Genomic DNA, 14086 nt, shown 5'->3' with positions numbered 1-14086 from the left:
TTGAGATTGTCCAGAGGCAATTGACAAAAATAGTTTGATCTCTGGAATGTTGAATATGAAGAAAGGTTGAGACAATGCAATTTTGTAGAGTCTAGTGGATACGAAGAAGAGGGGGTGATATGATACAAATTAGTAAGAGGTTATAGGATTAGTGTTAAAGGTTTTTCATAAAATGGTGGGACTTGGGAGAACAAGAGGCCATTCATCCTTGGAAGGTGTGAGCGGGGGGGAGTGAAAAGTAGGTTTTTTGCATCTATGAATGATTAGAATGTATTTTCTGAGAGCATGGTATCTGGAGAACTTGAATGTGTTTAAGGTATGGTATGATATGATGAACTGTGTATAACAAAAGACTTCTTAACGAGTCTGACACCATGTGGGTCTTGGGATAATAATAATATAAAAATAGCTAAATAAGTTATAGGAAGACCTTTTACATGATATATCGAGTGGCAGAAGGTTCAGAGGAACCATTATAGGTTTCTGGTAGCCTAGTTCTACATAACTACCCAACTTAGTTCTTAGATTTTGATTATGTGCATGGCTGTTCATTTCTAAACTTCTATAGAGACAATATTTCTAAAGATTATGTACTTCAAAAAAAAAAACATCCTAGACTAGGTGGCAGTCTTCGTTCTCTTGCACTAGACTTTAATAGGCCTGAAGATTAGAATATTCTTTTGCACTTGAATTTTTAAGATTTAGTAAATTTCCAGTTTGAAATATGCTGTAACTAATAGTAATTTTTTTTTTTCTATTTTTAGGTTAAAAACAGTCCTTTTGTTGAACGGCTTATCAAGAAAGGTTATGAAGTACTATATTTGACTGAACCTGTAGATGAATATGCAATTTCTGCCTTACCAGAATTTGAGGGCAAGAAGTTCCAGAATGTAGCTAAAGATGGACTGAAAATAGATGAGGGAGAGAAAGCAAAAGAAAAGCAAGAAGCCCTTAATAAAAGATTTGAACCTCTCACAAAGTGGTTAGAAGATGAAGCTTTAAAAGACAAAGTAGGTAGCATTAATTACATATTTTTAATACTGGATACCGTTCTGCTACTAAAATGCTCCATAAGCAGTTTTAAATTAATAGTAAAAGAAGCTTCATCACAAAAAATAAGACTATCTGGAAAACTAAAATTGTTTTCCAGATGGTCTTTTTTACAGGTAATAGAATATTACCTGTAATATTCCATTACTTAACACTTTTTTTTTAAGGGTCCATATATCAAGAACTTCATGTTTGGTTATTCTGGTCATGCATGATTTTAAACTGAAATGGTTTTGAATAGGTCCTTTTAAATTTTTATTGCTGATGTTATTTAATTCATCATTTGATATCCAGCAGCCCTCCCCCCCCCTTGTCCATGGGATGGGTCCCAAGACACCCTCAGATAGTACTGAACCCTATATAATATACTGTTTTTTCCCTACACACACACACGATAGTTTTTCATTTATTAAATTAGGCACAGTAAAAAGATTAACAACAATAACTAATAACAAAAAGAACAATTACAAGGGTGGTCTGAAAAGTTCTCGGCCTAACAATGAAAAAACGAATTTATAATTGAAAAATTATTCTTATTTTTCAACATAATCTCCTTTAAGACTAATACATTTATTCCAGTGCCATTATCCTGTCCCTGTAGTGGTTCTCAGTAAGATCTGCATAATGCCCATCTATTCAGTTGCAATCACCTCTTGATTTGAAGAAAAACGCTGACCAGCAAGGAAGAATTTTAGATTTGGGAAGAGATAGAAGTCACAGAGAGCCAAATCTGAGGAATAGGGTGGATGTTCATAGTGCAGATCCCTTGATTTTCCCATTGCCAAAAACACCTTTGTGGGCAGGTACATTGTCCTGAAGAAAGATGCTTTTATTTCTTCTGAAAACTGGGTCTTTTCTCCAAATTTTTCGGCTAGTCTGGTTAAAAGATCGGAATAATATTCCCCAGTTATTGTTTTACCCTTTTCAAGATAATTGATAAACAAAATGCCTTTTTCAGCATTCCAAAACACAGATGCCATGACCTTTCTTCTGATAGAACTGACTTTGTCTTCTTTGACGCTGAACAACCGGCTTCTGCCCACTGTTTGGATTCTGGTGTGTAATGGTGAATCAGTCTCATCCATATTAATAAACAGATGCACAAAATCAGTTTTATTCTTGTTAAAATGCTCCAAGCACTGTTTTGAGATTTTCATATAAGTGCATTTTTGATCAGCTGTGAACAAGCACGACACCCATCTTGTGCAAAACGTTTTCATTTGCAATTATTCAAGCAAAATATATCCATTTAAACTCGGCAGCCCATTTCTTAATTGTCAAAAACGAAGGAGAAGAGCCCCATAAACTTTTATGAACTTTGAATGAATTTCTTTTGGTGTTAAACCTTCTTTTACAAAGAATTTTATAACTGCGCGGACTCAATTTTATCCATTTCAAGGGATACAGAAAACACTTTTGCTTCAGACAGCTGTATAAAACAAACTACTTGATAGAATGACTTCAATTTCACATGGATACTTATGACAGATGTACCAACTTGGAAAAAAAAAAATCTTGCCGATAGTGTTGCCATCTATGGTCGAGGCAGAGAACTTTTCAGACCACCCTCGTATAACAACATACCTTATTCCATTCACATAAGTGATATGATTCACTTATGTGATATACTTTAATTATAGTATGTAATAAGTGATGTGAATCTTAGCAACCCCGGCATACGTTTTTTAATTATTATTTTATGAAGTCAAACTTTTCACATAAAGGAAGCACTTTATGGCTTTTCTTTGGCATATGCAAAATAAAATTATTAAATAAAATAAGGGTTTACTTGAACACAAGCACTGTGATACCACAATATTTGATCTGATAACTGAAGTACTCAGAATAGCACAAAATTTAAAACATGACTTTTCTATTACTGAAAGAGCCATGCAGCTTCATTTTGGCGATGTAAAATTACACTTGAGTTGCCTTAGCTACTTAAGTAGTTAAGGTAACTCAGATGTTGTCGTAAGCTCTAAGGTCAAGTTAAAAAAACTTCCATAGTTTGTACAAACATGTTTGATCTAATATTCACTTTGCTGATGTAATTATAAATTGTTTATTTCTGGAATTTTCCATGTATTATTTTTGGACCAGGGTTGACTGCATATAAGGGGATACTGCACTATATCCATTTCTGTATGGATTGTTTGGGAAAAAAATATTCTTATTGGCTAAACTGGATTAGTTTAGCCAACAAGAATGTCCTTTACGCAGCTGTTTTGTTGAGTAATCTAAATGGTTAAAGCAAGTCCACACATAGTATAATAACTTCTGGTAGATCAACTTAAAGAACTGAATGGCCTTAAGTTGTATTAGCATCCTTGTGTGGAATGCTACTGTCCAAGAGAATCTTACAATATTGACACAGGATTGAAAAGAGCTTTCATATAATACAGAAATATCTTGTACATATAAGCTGTACTTATATGTAAGATATTCCCAATCTCCATTTACTTATATTTCAGCTAGTAAAATGAAATTTTGTAAACAATTTTAAGCAAATATGCATGTATTATCTGTGCATAAAAGGATTGTGTGCAATTAAAGGGGATTTAAAGAAATAATACTGGATACATACAACTAATTTTAGTTTATAATCCATATCACATGATGATAAAGGTCTCTTGGAGTTAATGTTTATAGCTAGACTATGTAGCATGCATGCAAAAACTTATGCAAATTAATTGCACAAGCCATGCCTTACTTTGTCAAATCCAGGACTTTGTTTATTTGCTGTTATGCAGCAAATTTTTTTAAAATCTTTCTTTCCTGATTTGTTATCACATTTAGAACATAATTTTTAGATATGAGTGCTAAGCAGTTTTCCCAAAAAAAAGCAACTATTTTTATTTTTTTAATAAATAATAGTATTAAGTATTGTTCTGCAAATGAATGCCAGTATTTCAAATGCAAATATTGAAAAAATTAATGCAGCTGTGTTATGGCAATTAAGGGAATGAAATATCTAACCTGTAATTGGTTCTTGTTGTGTGCATTAAATTTCTGTAGTAATTAACACATTCGCTGCCGACTAAGAGTATACTCATAGTTGGTATATCAGCTACACAAGCCAGCTAAGAGTATACTCATGATGCTTACTACCAGCAATGAGATTACCGTACTGACCTTGAAGAAGTGAAAATGCTTGGCTCGTGGAGCTAGCAGCAAAACTGTGTACTCATAGATGGTATATGCTCTGCACAAGCCAACTAAGAGTATACTCGTATGACGCTTACTGCTGGCAATGAGATTAATATACTGACCCTGAAGTGAAATTGCTTGGTGTATGGGAACAGACTATGCCAAAGTAGTGTGGCAGCGAACATGTTAATATTGCATCTGACAGTGAAGTCACTTTGTGTACACCATAACTTGTATACAGTCCTTTTCAAGTAAACATGTAAGGTTGATACTTGCAATCTGGCTAGGAAATAGGTTCTGTTTATCAAGCAGATAGTTGAGAAGGAGGCCAGAATTTGTAGCACATTCAAATTGGAACCGTCAGAGAAAGATAGATATAAATATGGGTTGATGCAGTCAGAGTACTTGAAGTTTAGAAAAGCTACAACTGATAGGCACCTGATTTAATTTGGAGGAAAATTGCTGATAGGGAACTAATGAATATTGTTTCATTGTCATAAACATATTCGATTTATACTATTAACATTCTCAATATAAAAGCTTGATTTCCTGAATATAGTATCAAAAAAAAAAATTGCTGAAAACAAAATTGGTCTCTTATAGACTAAATACATTCAGTTCATTGACATCTCTTATTACTGAATAAATTGCAATTTGCAATTAACATGTTACAAATGTTTACATCCACTGAAATGTTGCTTGTCTGGTTCTCAGTATATTCTTATTCCTTCTTATATATATCTCATCATCATCAAATTCCTACTATGTACCCTCAAGGGGTGTACAGGATATGACAGTACTACATGAAAAAATTACATCACTACTAACTTCCTATCTACAATTTTCCTCCAAATCAGTCTGTTACTTGTCAAGACTCCAACATTATCAGATCTTATATTTCTATCACCTAAGGCACTTTGTACCATATCAATCCACCTATATCTTGGTCTTCCTCTGGGTCGTTTTCCTGCCAACCTGGCAGAGAACACTTGTTTTGCTGAGATTAGCTCTGCTAATGCATTCCTGGATGCTGACAATGTCAAGTTCTTTCCTAATATCCTCATTTTTAATATGATATTGCCATTAATGCCATCTGTTCACGCTTCTAATCTTTCTCAGGACTCTCATATCTGTGGTCTCTAGTCTTTGGTCAAGTGTTTTACTTCTGACCCAGCTCTCAGATCCATAAGTTAAAACTGGTTTGAACACTGTCTTGTATACAGCTAATTTAGTATTCCGACTAATTTCTCTCTTATTCCATATGAATTTATTCAATTGACTTCCCACCATACCAGCTTTGCTGATTCTGTTGTCTATTTCTATATTTAATTTACCATCTTCAGTAAAAATTGTGTCTAAGTAGCTGAAATGTTTTACTTGTTCCACAGGTTCTCCATTCACAACACAGTTGACATTTTCAATGATTCTGCCTATTTTCATTGTCTTTGTCTTTTTATTGCTGACCTTCATACCATATCTATTCAATTTAGTCAGAGAATCTTGCAGACTTGTAGCGGATTTATTTAGAAGTGTAACATCATCCGCATAAAGCAAAGAGCTGACATTAACATCTCCAATTTTGATATCAGGTTTAATACCATTTTCCTTCATAATGTGATCCATATAGATAATGAATAACAGAGGGGATAATGTACATCCTTGTCTCACACCAGATTTAACATTAAACCATCTTCCTGTACTTCTTTCAATTCTAACTGCTGACTTACAACTCAAATAAAGACTAAGTATTGCTTGATATAATGCCCCATTGACACCATATAACTGCAGCATATTGAAGAGCTTCTCTCTTGGCACCTTGTCATATGCCTTTTTCCAAATCAACAAAACTTAAATACAGATCTTTGTTATTCCCATGCTTTCTCGACTATTTGTTGTAAAGTGAAGATCTGATCCTGACAGCCTCTATTTGGCCTGAATCCAGCTTGTTCTTCACCAAGCTTTTCTTCCACAATTCTTCTCAACCGTTTGTCAAGTATACTGGCATAGATCTTGCCAGGAACACTTAGTAGGGAAATACCTCTGTAATTCTCGCATTCAGTTTTATTTCCCTTTTTATATATGGGTACTATGAGAGCTCTACTCCAATCATCGGGAATTTGTCCCTCTTTCCAGGCTTTCTGAACTATGCAGTGCAGCCACTGTAAGACTTCTATACCACCATACTTCAGCATTTCTGGTCGAATATCATCTACTCCTGCTGCCTTTCCACATTTCAAGCCTTTGATGGCTTTTTCTACTTCAAGTATGGATATGTATTCCAGACTACATGCCTGGTCAGTGTTTTTTTATCACTGTGCTGTCATCACTGCTTGTTTCATTTAGCAGTTTTTCAAAGTAATTACTCCATACTTCAAGGATATCTTTTTCTCCTGTTTTCATGTCACTTTTATCATCTCTAACTCCTTTTACAGCACTCTTTCCTCCATTCCTAAGCTTCTTCAACAACCTCCAGAATATTTTGCCACCTTCTTGATATTTATTTTCTATATTCTTGCCAAAGTCCTCCCATGACTTTTGTTTAGCTAGTTTTACCCACTGTTTAGCTTTCTTACATTTGTCTCTGTATTCTGTAAGAGTAAAAGCTGACTTATTTGCCAGGAACTTTTGATATGCTTCTTTTCCTTCACTGCCTCTTTAACTTCCTGTGTCCACCAGGGAGTTCTGATTTTTTTTATCCTTGCACACAACCTCACCACATGCCTCTCTGGCAGAATCAATGTTTTCTTCAGAGTTTGCCACTGAATCTCCAAGGTTTGATTCCTGTTCTCAAATTCTGTCATTTTCTTTTTAATAATCTTTCTGTAATCTTTCTACAGTTCACATCTGAGAGCTGCTCAACTTTTATTCGCTTTAAAACTTTCTTGCACGTTATTCTTTTCAATATGAAATTCAATTTTATCCTGCTCAAGACTAAATAGTGATCACTTCCAATTTCAAATCCTCTGTACACTCTGGTGTCCTGCACCAGGGAGAAGACATCACTATCAACAATAACATAGTCAATGAGACTTTTCTTATTCCTAGCCTCATCTCTCCATGTGAATTTGTGCACATTTTTATGTTGGAACATGGTGTTAGTAATAACCAGTCCATGTCCTGAGCAGAAATCCAACAGATATTTGCCATTATTATTAGCTTTGCTCTTTTCTCCAAATTTTCCCAAAATATTTTTGTATGTCTTGCAATCATTTCCTACTCTGTTATTTAGATCCCCAACAAGGACCAACTTTTCCTTTTTCATTGTGTTAGTTGCTTTTTCTAGAGAGTCAAAAAATTCCTCCACTTCTACCTTAGTAGAACCTTCTGTGGGACCATAGGCACAAATAAGTCTCATTGTCCAGTTCCCCATTCTCATATTTGCCCACATTACTCTACTTGAGACTGACTGCCATTCAAGAAGATTAGCCTCGTATTTTGTGTTGAATACTATGGCTACTCCTTCTTTTCCTTGATTGTCATTGCCTGAATATATATTTATATATTAGTTTAAAGATTATTTTTAATATGCTTTCATAAACCTTTCAGGTTCCAACTGTAACTTAAGTTATGAAAAAACATCTTTAATAGCTCTAACTCTTGCTGATTCAGATTCTTGCTGATCATTGTTGGCAGCCTTCATGTAGACCTCATATTCTGAACATTGCGAGTTTTCTTCAAAAGCAATTATATTACATAATGAATGTACCATGAATTGTTTAACTGCTGCCATCTTGATGTCTGCTGCTTATAATGGGATGGACATCAGTATTTAATTTTTAATTAAAATACTAAAATCCTTTTCAAGAAATCTATATTTAATTTCATTGTAGCAGTTGAAACAAATCTTACCTTTTTTTTTTCCTGTTAGATTCAAAAGGCTACAGTTTCACAGAGACTTCATTCTTCTCCTTGTGCACTTGTGGCCAGTCAGTTTGGCTGGACAGGCAATATGGAAAGGCTAGCTCGTAGTAATGCACATAGCAAAATGTATGATTCAACTAGAGAGTAAGTATTGGGTTTCTCTAAATCTGACAATTTTTTTTCCTCCCTCAAATCTTAGGTGGTAGATGAACTTCGCTCTGTGACAGTGTATAAAATACTAGGTCACAAGTTCATGTTCCCAGCAACTTAATTTTACCCCATCTGTGTTTACATTTGTTAACCTTCCCAGCTACTTTCTGAGAACTAATATTTTTATAAAACATTAAACTTATATTTAAATTATTTCCTCTTATTGCTTTACAAGTACCAATTTCAAGTACCAATACAAGAAATGCTTTATTTCATGCTGCTGTTTATACACAGCAATAAATAATGCAACATTATCAATCACTGCATAGTTGATAGTGTGATACGGTGATTATTCTTTACTTGTGCTAATCTGAGGCATGAAATTTTCTGACATCAAAACTAACCGCGAACCATTTCATATTGTTCTCATTCAAATTTTTTTTTTTTTTTTTTTTTTTTTTTTTTTTTTTTTTTTTTTTTTTTTTGTATACTGATATTTTTTTTTTTTTTCTTTTGTATACTGATATAAACAAAACCTACTGATTTTGTTTATATCAGTATACAAAAGAAATGTTCCTGTATATGCCATTATTCAGCAAAGAATTTAAGGTTGGCAGAATAAATTTGCAAGAAATTTTTTATATTTAAAGATCAAATTGAGTTCTGTTAATGCACATATAAGAGACATTATTAACACTGTTGATAACACTATTTGCCTTTTGAAATAATATTGCCACTAATAGATGAAAAATTACTTAATTCATGGGCAAATTATATTTGTATGAAAAGCACCATAATCATAAACACTGCTTTTGGTATCTGTTGTTGTTGGTAAACAAGTGTGTAGGGTTGCAGTTTTTGCATGGGAGGGAGAACTGGTATCTTATAAACAGGACTTTTCCAAAACCTGGGACTTAATGTAGAACAACATTAAAATCTAGACTGTCCTAGAAAATCCAGGGGTGTTGGTCACCCTAGGTATATAACGTTTTATACCTTTAAAAGAGGTATATCGTGAGTAGACATATCGATACAAAATTAATAACGGAAAAACTCGCATACAAAAATTATTTAATAGAATAATTTTTGCCTGTGTTACAGGCATCTTCAGTACATTAAGCACAAGTTAAACAATAACTGACAATTCCAAAAAGCGCCACCTAAGTAGCTGGTGTAAGATAACTAAAAAGGTCAGTAACTTTCCTAAAATAAATAAAAATAAAAAAAATTTGCAAATCAGCTAATCTTTCCTAACTTTTTATTGTATTGATTTTTTTTATTTATTTTTTATTTTTTTATTGATATTTTTTATTTTTAGGAAAGTTATTGACCTTTTTAGTATCTTACACCAGCTACTTAGTTTAGGTGGCACTTTTTGGAATTGTCAGTTATTGTTTAATTTGTGCTTAATGTACTGAAGATGCCTGTGACACACAGGCATCTTCAGTACATTAAGAAAATTATACTATTAAATAATCTTTGTACGCGAATTTTTCCGTTATTAATTTTGTATCGTTTTATACGTTTTTTTTTATATTGCATGTTGAACAGGAGTAAATGTAAATTACTGTAATTTCAAAAATCTCAATTTGGAAATTGTCAACTTTCTAGTTGACAATTTGTGAATTTTCAAAATTAAAAGAATTGTTTAAATATGGTATTTTAAATTTTGACAAATTCTTTGCAAAAGATTTCTTGTTCATCTTAATATTTTCAAATTGCTAAATTATTCTACCTTGCAGTAGTTAAAGTAAATTTGCTATTATGCATTTCTTTCTTTCTTATAGTTATTACTTAAGTCAGAAGAAAACGTTAGAGATTAATCCTCGACACCCATTGATCAAAGAAATTCTTAGGAGAGTAGAGGTATGTCTTTAGGTCACTTACCTTTCTAAAGTTGGTAATACATTAGTGCTTCAATTTGTAAACAAACAATTTTTAATAGGAACAGTTTCTATATGTAGTCCTTAAAGCTTTTGCTTTAACAGGTATATCAGATATAATTTCATGACTGTATCCAGCTTAGGAATGGTTTCTTCTCCTTTTCTGTAAAGGGGAAGAATGAGCTATAAAATGTCAGGATAGTAAACAAACCTATTTGGTTTAAAACAAATTCCTCTTAAAGGAAGGATGTGTTTGGGGTAGAAAAGTACATTTACTTTCTCCTACATGAGATTGCAGATATTGTATACCAGTACAGTGTATGCTCTAAGAGCCCTTAATCCACATGATGTTAATGTCTGAGAAATTGAAGAGGTTGGCGTTTCAAAGAATATAGATAGAGAATGAAACTACTGTGAAATGCATTCTAATAGCCTAAAATGAGGCTTCAGATCTCAAACCATAAAATTTTTGGTATTTCAGAATGAGGCAATTTTTTTCACCAAAATTATTGATATTAGTCTGATTTAAATTATCACTTAATAGGCAAATTCTTATATTCAAATTTTTTTTGTTCATCTACATAGCTGAATGAACAAATTCAATTTCTTATCTTCAATATTAATCACTTTAAGTACAAATCTATAAACAAAATTAAATACTAGTTTACTTTCTAATAATTGATCATTTATACATGTTCAAAAAGTTACCATCCCATTTTATTCAATAAATGCATTGTTTTAACACAGTACAATATTTTCTTCTTTTTTTTTTTTTTTTTTTTTTACTACCTTTTTTGAAGATGTACTTAATGTGGACCATATAGATTGACATTGAAAATGATAGTTAATATATCTTCCATAATTTTTGGAAATTTCTTTAATCAAACTTATAGAAGGAATTTTCCAATTCATCAAGTTGAGAGAGAAAGAGTGATATTATCTTAGTTGATAACAGTAGTTTCAGTAGTATGGATATGCTTCTTAAAGGCATGTAATAGAGAACTTTGTCTTGAATCTACTAAGGGATAAAAGAAAGGAATTATTCCTTGCATACTGGAAATTTATGATTTCCAATATGCAAGATTTCTCATATGAGTGATTCCTGTTCCAGTGAAAGTAGATATGCTAGTTTAATTGCCTGATTTCAATTTTCTTTAGGAAAATTGATTTTGAATTATGATACTGAACATTAGGAATATTGAAAAATTAAGAATTTCTACTTAAAAGAATTTAAAATTTATATTTCGCATGTAAAATTCCATGGTGATGTGACTTCATTTTGTGGAAAAATTTGTTTAAAACATTCTTCATCAATATGAAGACGAACAATAACATCTGAATTTTTGATTGTAATTCTAATTTTTATTAATATAACTCAAGCAACTTATTGCATCCTAATGAAATGACTATCTTTTAGGCAGACAAGAGTGATGCAGTTGCTACTAATATGGCTAACATTATGTTTGAAACAACAACCCTGAGGTCAGGATACATGTTATCAGATACAGCATCATTTGCTGATAGGGTAGATGCCTTGCTTAGAAAAACTCTTGGTGTTTCTGAACAAGCTCAGGTAACTTTTGTTGTAACATAGACCTGTATCTTTTGCATCATGTAAATTTCTGTATTTTTATTTAATTTTATTACAAATGTTATACTCAACTTTTTTTTTAGGTTGAAGAAGAACCAGAAGAGGAAGAGGAGGAAGAAGCTGGTGAGGAGATCTCAGATGATGATGAGAAAGAGGCAAGTTATACCTTTTTTATTAGTTTAGCAATTTCCTTTCTAGAAAATTCAGTTGTATAAATGAACTTAGAATGTGGATAATGTATATACCCTCCTTTAATTCTTACACTATGAAATTTAAAATATTAAAATATAATTCAATCCTGCCCACAAAATGAGAACCTAATGCATTAGCACTGTGAGTAAACTATTGGTTAGATAATAGGGGAATTCTGTTTTAGTTGTCTTTTTACTTTTCAAGTCATTGGTCCTTCAATAAGCAGATTGGTGGCTGTCCATTGACCAAGGAAAGTTGGATTAGAACCTACACTTTGCCAAATTGTTAGACATTGATAGAAAATACTTAGGCTGCATTTTCATCTTAGTGCTTTGAGGACAAGAATAGATGAGGTTTTAAACTTTCATTTTCCTGTAGACTAAGTTCTGAATACCTAATAGGAATTGTGAGTGAAAGTGCTGCTCCTTAAGCAAGAGCCTTAGATTTCATTTAAGATGAATATCTATATGCCTATTTCTCCAAATAGGCAGAATTATAATCAGTTAATAAAAAAAAAAACTTTGCTACTAGGTCCATTGATGGGGACATGATCTGGATTTGAATATCAGTGCTGTTATTTTTACTAAGACTAAGTTAACATTCTACAGCTGTTTCCCACTTTTGTTCCTCAGCTCATAGATTCTTCTTTGTGTTGCTTTGTAATTTTATGTGCGGTTGTTCCCTTTCAGCTCCTTCACACCGTACTTTCCAAACTTTGATATCCTATTCATTGTAGAATGTCTGTCTGGAACTAAAACTAAATGAAGAGAATATGCTTTGCCAACCAGATTGGCAAAGCAAAACTGGTTCTTTGGGCTGATTTGTGTAATCTGCCTGCCATGCCACAATACCGATTCCATAGGTTTTCAGCTATGTAGGGATTTTATATTGATCCCTACACAAGAGTCAAGAGACATCATTGCCATGTTGAGGGTGCAAATGAGGACTGAGATGGGTTTTTGAAGTGTTGTAATTGTTTAGGAATACTTAAGGAATCTGTTCCAGAAGATGGAGGTGGACAAAGAAAGAGGATGAATAAAAGTAGGTTTGGTGTGTTTGCAGTTGCACAGTAAAAGAATGCTGGGCAGCTGCTGCTCTTGTATTAACAGGTCAACAAAGTGAAGGAATGATAGTTGCCAATTCACTGGAGTAGTGAACATTTTTCTTTGTGTTGCTTTGTAATTCCATGACACATGTCCAATGGTGGATGATGTAAGCTACAAGGTCAACTTCAGATCTTGAATGGCAGAATCTGTACTGGTGGTATCTAATTAATTTGTAGACCTAAGTAGTGGAGTAGGCTATTGATGACTTTCTCCATTGTTTTGGAGAAGTCTGTGGTGATGGCAATTTGTTGGTAGTTTGATGGTTGACTTCTGTTACCTTTCTTTGGAATAGAATGGATATGAGATTGCTTCCATGCATTGGGATAAATACCTGATGTGTAGATTGTAGAGATGATGCAGGATAGGTGTTAATTCTGGAGCATAGTGTTTAACAATTGGAGAGATGCCATCAGGACCAGAACATTTCAGTATCCAAGTTTTTTTCTCAAAGAAACTAAAGGAGGCATATGGTGCTTGGATTCCAGTATGGTAGGTCATGATTTTGCCTTGGTCATCAATGCAGGAATTTGAGGAAAAGTGATGCCAGGAGGTCGGCTTTATCTTTGGGTGAAGTAACAGTTGTGCCATCAGGATGAGGGAGAGCAGAAGTTACGTCAAACGGCCTTAGTGAGGGACGAGAAAGCACAGTTTCCAAATGGACAGGAGGCTAGAATTTTTTTTTTTTTTTTTTTTGGCCTTTATGAAATCAATTTGGATCTGCTAATGACTGATTTGCATATGTTGCATGGTGTAGGCAGAGTATGAAGCTGGAGTTCTTGAAGCAAACCACTCGTCAGACCAGAACTTGGAAAGTGGAGGAGGGTTATGCCTTGAATTGGGGATGCAAGTGATAATTTCTGTAACTTGTTCACAGAAGGTGTTAGGGCCAGATGAGTGGAAACAATAATCAGACCAAGGAAAGGAGTAGAAATTTCAGAGGTTATCCCAGTTGGCATCCTTTGTAGTGCTAGAGGATGCAAAGTTGGGAGTCGGTGGAGGTGGGGTGTTCTATAAGAGGAGACTTGTCCAAGATGTGGTCAGAGTTGCTGAGGAAAGGTGACCTCTACAGTGTATCTGGAAGGAGAACTGGTCCAAGATCCAGAGTA

At 33.6% G+C, this 14086-nt stretch overlaps 1 protein-coding gene across 1 annotated transcript in view; it reads left to right on the top strand.

Moving 5' to 3' along the window:
• Nucleotides 1-14086, top strand: part of Gp93 (heat shock protein 90 Gp93) — a 71467-nt gene that overhangs the window by 54863 nt on the left and 2518 nt on the right. The window contains exons 12-16 of the mRNA XM_090401056.1: nucleotides 765-1010; nucleotides 8066-8202; nucleotides 9996-10074; nucleotides 11509-11664; nucleotides 11766-11837. Of these exons, the coding sequence (XP_090257182.1) occupies nucleotides 765-1010; nucleotides 8066-8202; nucleotides 9996-10074; nucleotides 11509-11664; nucleotides 11766-11837 (690 nt within the window). The remainder of the gene's footprint in view (nucleotides 1-764; nucleotides 1011-8065; nucleotides 8203-9995; nucleotides 10075-11508; nucleotides 11665-11765; nucleotides 11838-14086) is intronic.

Source organism: Typopeltis vanoorti, chromosome 11, assembly GCF_054136105.1.
Source record: "Typopeltis vanoorti isolate ZY-2024b chromosome 11, IOZ_Tvanoo_1.0, whole genome shotgun sequence".
Taxonomy (NCBI): domain Eukaryota; kingdom Metazoa; phylum Arthropoda; class Arachnida; order Uropygi; family Thelyphonidae; genus Typopeltis; species Typopeltis vanoorti.
This window is presented reverse-complemented; position numbering and strand designations above follow the sequence as displayed.